The 7,278-nt window shown below is 29.0% G+C and overlaps 1 protein-coding gene across 1 annotated transcript; it reads right to left on the bottom strand.

The window, feature by feature from the left end:
* Positions 1–4,755: 4,755 nt before the first annotated feature.
* LOC131607268 (probable esterase D14L) lies at positions 4,756–6,868 on the bottom strand. Its single transcript, XM_058879286.1, has 2 exons — positions 6,311–6,868; positions 4,756–5,532 (listed from the first exon to the last, which is right to left on the bottom strand). The coding sequence occupies exons 1-2, from the start codon at positions 6,676–6,678 to the stop codon at positions 5,088–5,090; spliced, it is 813 nt and encodes a 270-aa protein (XP_058735269.1). The 5' UTR covers positions 6,679–6,868; the 3' UTR covers positions 4,756–5,087.
* Positions 6,869–7,278: the final 410 nt, after the last annotated feature.

The raw sequence follows: 7,278 nt of genomic DNA, 5'->3' as shown, positions 1-7,278 counted from the left end.
AGTGCAAAAATCAAATAAAATATAAAAACATATTAAAACATAAAAATAAATAAAACAAACCGAAGAAATGCTTAAGTACAAACATGGAAGAACATGCATTAAAATGCACTGATCATAGACCAATAATTCTTCCATAAGAATCTCCATAACATCTTCCAATATATTTGAAAATATTGACATCATACAATGCTAAAATGTTGCAGGTGCATTACATACCCAGAAGGGCATTTGCTTGTAAGATATTGTGCCTCAGGGACAGGTGAAGGTAGTTTTATCTTGATCACTAAGTTGAATAGTAATCTAGAAAATTCTAAATATCCATTCAAGTAATAGAAAAGCAACTCTTTGGCTAGACGTTGTAATATATGATCGATAAACGGGAGTGGAAAGTGGTCATTCTGGGTGGCTTTGTTAATTTTTGATACTCAATGCACAATGTCCACCCTTTCATTGTTATGGTCGCAACAGACTCTTCCTTGTCATTTTTTATCACTATTATATCTTTTTTTTTGGCACTACTTGAACGAGACTAACCCATTTGTTGTCTGAAATAGGGTAAATTAAACCATCTTCTAATATCAAGACCTCCTTTTTCACCATCTCTTTTCATATTGGAGTTTAGTCCCCCCTATTCTCTCTAGAAAGCTTATAGTCCACCTTTAGCAAAATCTTCTTTAAGGTCTTATATGATGTCCCATATGACTTTTGGGTATTTCTTCAAGATAACTAATAATTTTTCAATTTCATATTTTTCTAAATCAACATTAAAAACCAAATGGTTAAATTCCTTATCTAAAAACTCGTACATAAGATTTTAAGGTTGCGACTATAATTCTATTTTTGGATTTTCATCGCTCTCAATTTTAGAAAAAATTAACTTATGGCTGGCGCTACCAAACACATTCGCCAATAACGTCTACTCGGGCAAGGCAACAAGAATTTCCGCTAGATGGAATTTTCATAAACTATGACACGATAAACTTTATTTTCTTATCTCCCATATCAAACTTAACACCATTTGATACAGCAACATCTGGTTTCACAACATTCGGTTCCTAACAATGAATAATTGAACATCGAGTTTTAACATAACTATGACAATATCATGAAACGGAAGCAAAAACTTATATACAAATAATATTAACACTAAAAATGTACTCTTATGGATTTGATTTTCATCATACCAGGAGAATAATTCCAAAATATTCGTATACTACTATTTTACTATTTTAGATATAATACACAATAAAAAAAAAGAGAATATATGTAGTTATATTTTGCTATACTTTGAGATAAAAATATAGTTGATAGAATAAATAGATTGTATGATTGATTGTTAAGAATTGAAATTTGTGAAGAATGGCCATGTTTTCTAGGGAGTTTGAGTAAGTGCATAAAAGAAATTTAACGTTTCAAAAATATGATATTAATTATTTATACATAATTATTGAAAAGAAACTTCAAAGAAAATTAACAAAAAATTATTTAAAAATAATTATAATTAGAGCATTAGAAGATCTTTAACATATTCGGAGATGAATTAAAAAGTTTCATAATAAAAATGCATAACAAAGCCTACCTAAATGTTCCAAAACGTATTGAGAAAAGGCCAAATTAAGCCAATCCATATATCTCAACATATTTTGATTAAGATGTACATTCACAAGGCCAATACGCTCACTTAGATATTAGAAGAGTGATTTGGATCCACAATCAACATGATTCTATTCTCACTCTTAGTATATTTTCTTTGCATAATTTCTCCCATATGATATGCTTACTAAGAATGCCCCTATTTCTCTTCTTTTGCTTGACTATTCTCACCATTACTCACTCTTCAAGGATGGCATTGGCAGGATGATCCCTTAATAGCCCCTCCCGGAAAGAACAGAGACTGTAAATTCTCCACCAATAACAATTTTGGTTGATTAATTGACTAAATTGTAACCAAATGATATTAGAAGGAGAAACTACCATAATATTGTTTGACCTGTAAGCTCATTCAAATAAACCCTAAAATAGAGTTATAATCTTCTAATTTCACACCATTATTTACACCTACACTGTATTTGCTATTCTCAAATAACGTGAATAGTAACATAAATAGTAGTAATATAAACGTTAGTCGTGAATAGTAACATGAACAGTGGTAACACAAAGTTGGTAATTGAGTGTAAAAAGTTTGTTAATATGATTTATAGTTCGGTTTATAAATGGTCAGATATTAAAAATAATTTTTTAGTAGTAAAACAAAATTGGTTAATGAAGTGTAAAATGTTGATTAATGAAGTGATGATGTTAATTAATAAACACAGAGATATTAAAAATAATTTTTAGTAGTAAAAAAAAGTTTGTTAATGAAGTGTAAAATGTTGGTTAGTAAAGTGATAGAGTTGGTTAATAAATACTCAAATATTAAAAATAATTTTTATTTGTAAAATAAAATTGGTTAATAAAGTATAAAATATTGGCTAATAAAGTGATGAAGTTACATAATTTTTATATCAGTCTCCAATCTCAATTTTTTTTAATATTATTTGATATATATATATATATATATATATATATATATATATATATATATATATATATATATATATATATATATATATATATATATATATATATATATATATTTAAAACATTATTATTTTTTTAATAAATCACTGTTAATTCATCGTATTGGTGAATAGTGAATACAGTTCAACGTATTAGTAAGAATATCATTTTCTATAATTTTCTCCATTCCCAGTAAAAAATGAAAAGTTCAATTACTAATTTTTTTTTAAGTATGTTTGCATTTTTTTTAAAGTGATGAGATATATTTCCATAATTTAACTTTTACACACCTAAAATATTAATAATAAATTTTTTTATTTATTGAAAAATGGAAAAAAATTCCTTACCTTAAAGACAATGGGTCGACATTGATATCATGTGTAAAAATGATGCCAAAAGACAGATAACAATGACATTCAAGATATAAAGGAAACATAGCTCATATGTTAAAGGGCGACTTGAGATAAATTGAAGAGTCAATATATATATATATATATATATCTATGACACTGATAAACTTACTATTAAACAAATGCCTTTTTGAAAATGTATAAAGATCAAACTTAAAACATGTCAATACTTTTAACACCTTAATCACCAATTAGGTGAGGTTACAGGTACAGCAAGACACATCATTGTTATTGTAGGCAGACGTATTTGCTGGGAGTCTTCCATTCAATATATAATAACCATGTCTACATATGAAGTAGAGTACAAGATAATAGTTAAGAATGCTAAAGAAATTTAATGGTTATAAGGTTGTGATAGTTAGGTTACAATTAATTTGAAAAATAATCATGTGTATGATATGACCAAACATATTGACGTGAAGTTTTATAAAATCAAAGGATTATTTGTATATGAAAAAATATTACTTAAAAGAGTTTATAGTTCAAATAATTCATCTGATATGTCGACCAAGTCAGATATCAATGATAAGTTTAAACATTGTTTTAACTTGTTACGTGTTTCTAAGTGTTAATTATGTGTTGTACCTCCAAGTTGTCATGAAATGGACCTCAATGCTAAAATCTTCGTAGAAATTGATATTTTCCAATGAGTTGGTTGAGTAAGATTCATAGACAGTGAGAGAAGGACTAGGATTCTCTATTTTAATTTGTTCTCTCCAACTATCTCCTTCACACTTTTATCTCTATCTCTCTAATATTTTCTCTCTCTATTTTATCAATTTTTTTAATTCCATTAATTTTAATACATTTGTTTTTTGTGAATGAGAGAATCACAAAGAAAAAAAATCCTTGGTCCCTGAGAGAAGCATATGAGTTGAGTGTAGCAAGTAATCCTTTAATTATAGGATATAGGGCTGACAATGAACCAAATTAACTCGAAAATAGTTCGAAACTCGATTAGAAAATTAAATCCTTGAACTAGGTTCATGAACCAGATGAGCTGAGTATGAGCCAAAAACTAAGTTCGTTAACTAAATGAGTTGAACCTGAACTATACATAGTTCGACTCGTTAGGTTCACGAGTCAACTCGATTATATATGAGATATATTATATTTTCTTTAAGAGTAAGTTTAAATATTTGCTCTAAATCTTAGTATCATATTTTATTTTAATCTAACAGTTTTAATTGATAATTTATATTCTCTAGTGGAAAAAATATTTCTACAAATAATTATACAAATAAAATTAGCATCGTATAAATTTCAATCTTATAACTTTTATTTTATTTCTATATTTTTATTTAAAAAATATTAATTTAAAACAAGGGAGTTGAACCTAACAAGATAAACCTAACGAGTTGAATCATGATGTTCGTGAACTTCTATTAAGTCGAGTTTGAGCTGGAAAAAAAGTTCGAGATAAACTCGAACTCGAACTCAAACTCGATCAATTCTTAACAAGTCGAGTTTGAGCAGGAAAAAAAGTTCGTCATGAACTCGAACTCGAACTCGGCCAATTCTTAACGAGTCGAACTGAGTTGAGGCGAGTTCGACTCGACTCGACTCATTTCCAGCCCTAATAGGATATGTTAATTTTCTCTTTTTATTATTAGTTGTTACCTTGTTTCCACAAACATTTTGCAGTGACTGGTTTATGATTATAAATAAATAAATCACTTTAGGAAATATCGTATCTATATATGATAAAAAAGATATAAAAGTTTAATGTAAAAATCCAATTAAAGGAAAGATGAATAGTTGGAATAAAATAAACTTGGGAAAAATATGATAACAAGACAACAAACTATTTATTCATTATTTACAGCCTCCATCTCCACATTATTAATACAAAGATGACAACAATTGATACCAATACCTATCAAATGGTATCCCCACCTACCAAAACTAAACTAAATTAAAAACTAATATACAATAAACAACAATGCATAATTGATATAGAACCATGTGTTGCCAACCCCATTTTTCTTGGTCATCTACGAAAAAGACGCAAAACAAAAAGCAACTCTCTTTGTCTCTTTCAATATTTTACTTCTTTATTAAAACCTAAACAATACAATCATGCACCACAAACACACACCAACCACACATTAATTAATATTAAGCTTCAATATCATGAAGAATGTGTTTTAGTATCACCGGAATAACAACATCCGGCGAGCTCAACTGCGGTAAATGACCCTCCGTCGACATCACCTCGACAATGGACTCGGCGCCGACGTGCTGGTGGAGATATTCCGCCACCACGACTGGAACTGCCAAGTCCTTCATACTTTGTATTATGTGACATGGGACAGTGACGAGACATAATATTTGTCTCATGTCACTTTTGAAAATTGTTTGTAACACGCTTAGTGCTATGTCGGGTCTCATGTTGAACAATGTTCTACTGAATTCTTGTACTGCCACTGACTCCATGTCCCCTCCAATCGCCATTGGAGCAAAGCCTGAACACCATGATTTGTAATTTGATGCCATAGCGTTGAATAATTGATCTAAATCTTCTTGTTCGAATCCTCCGAAGTAATTACTGTCGTTCAAATACCTTCACAAAATACAAGTACATAATCACCAACACAACATCATTAATCATTTTATTACTTTTTAATGATAAATTAGATAAATTAATGAATTATATATTTTGAGCCACATTAATATACTAATTTTGGTTAGTATTTTGAAAAATGAGGTCTGAAATAAAATATAAGAAATTTTGTGTTTAATTTATATCTCATATTTTATGATTAAAATTAATAAATTATATAGAACTAGAGAATATTACAAGAATTAACATGATCAAAACTGCTACAAAAAAATATTATTAAGTGTTTCTTTAAAATATATATTCTTTTCTCAAATTATTTATTCATTTATCTTACCAAAATAGTATTTAATAATTTTTTTTACTATTATATTTATTTATTGTATTTTAACTCAACTAACTGCTCTCTCCATCCTTAATTATAAACAAAAATCAATTTTCACACTATTAAAAGTAATAGTCAAGTATATTTAATTTTTAACTTTATGTACAGGAATAAAGAAACTATTAACCTATCTCTAATTAAATTATTATCTCTTCACAACATTAAGTAAATAATGTTGATATAGTTTTGCAACAGATGATTGAATATGCATAAATTAATTATAATTTGCTTATATTTAAGAAGAAAAAATACCTCAAAACTTTTAATTAGTGGTTAAATAAAATATAATAGTATCTATTTCTGGAAACAGAAGCATTCAAAGAAAAAAAAGTCAAACTAACCATCATTCCAAAATGATTAACGTTAAACATCAAATCACCAAAGACCAATAATTACCTTGGGGAAGCAGATACCATGATGATTTTGGCAAACAAATCAGGACGAGAAATCGATGCAACAGTTCCAATCATAGCAGAAACCGAATGACCAACAAAGATACAAGAATCAACTCCAACTTCTTGTAAGATTGCGAGTAAATCATAAGCATAGCCTTCTAACGTTGAGTAACGTTCGAAATCGAAGTAATCTGGGTTCGTTGTACCAGCTCCCATGTTGTCGTAAAGTATGACACGAAATTGTTCTAGAAGATGAGGTACGAGGTGCTTCCATACAGATTGGTCTGTGCCGAATCCGTGAGCTAGAACTATGAACCGTGTGCCTGTTCCTAAGATTTTCACGTTGTGTGCTTCTTCTACTATTCCCATTTTTGTGTGTTTGTTGATAATGATAACTATAGGTTTGTTTCTGTTTTGTTTGGTTTTTGGTAAGGGGAATTGGGAGGGTGGATACGGTTGTTTGTGATTGTGACTTTTGAGGTTCTAAAGTTTTAGACTACGTCGTCATGTTTTGGATCTTAGAAAACCCTTAATGACAGCAACAGGGATAAACATTAAACACCAAACATATACTACTTTAAGATTGTTTTTTTTAACTAGGATAAACCTAAATAAGTTAACCAACAGTAAAATGTGATTGGAAATGGAGACCCTACTACTAAAAATGATGGATGAATATAGTCATCTATGAAAGGAACATTCATTTGAGGACATTTTTATTTTTTTAGTTGTTAAACAAATATAAAATGGGGTGTGACCAATGTAATAAAAAAACATTTTAATAAGATTCTTCTTTCTTAAAATTAGAAGACAGAAAAGTGACATTGCATTGCACTTGCAATCAGCGGCAGGTCAAAAGCCTGGGAAGATTGATCTAACTCGTAAGTCCAATTCAGAAAGAAAAAAAACATTTCATTCAATGATGTACAAGTGTACCTGCAGTTCTAACATTTTCATAAGCGTACAACT

This window comes from Vicia villosa, linkage group LG1 (assembly GCF_029867415.1).
Source record: "Vicia villosa cultivar HV-30 ecotype Madison, WI linkage group LG1, Vvil1.0, whole genome shotgun sequence".
NCBI classification, from domain to species: Eukaryota; Viridiplantae; Streptophyta; class Magnoliopsida; order Fabales; family Fabaceae; genus Vicia; species Vicia villosa.
The sequence above is the reverse complement of the archived record's forward strand: the minus strand, read 5'-3'. Positions and strand labels throughout refer to the sequence as shown.

Coding starts and splice junctions, on each gene's coding strand:
- LOC131607268 (XM_058879286.1), bottom strand. CDS start 6,678: ATGGGAATAGTAGAAGAAGCACACAACGTGAAAATCTTAGGAACAGGC. Junction 5,533..6,310: donor ATGGTATCTGCTTCCCCAAG/GTAATTATTGGT, acceptor TATTTTGTGAAG/GTATTTGAACGACAGTAATT.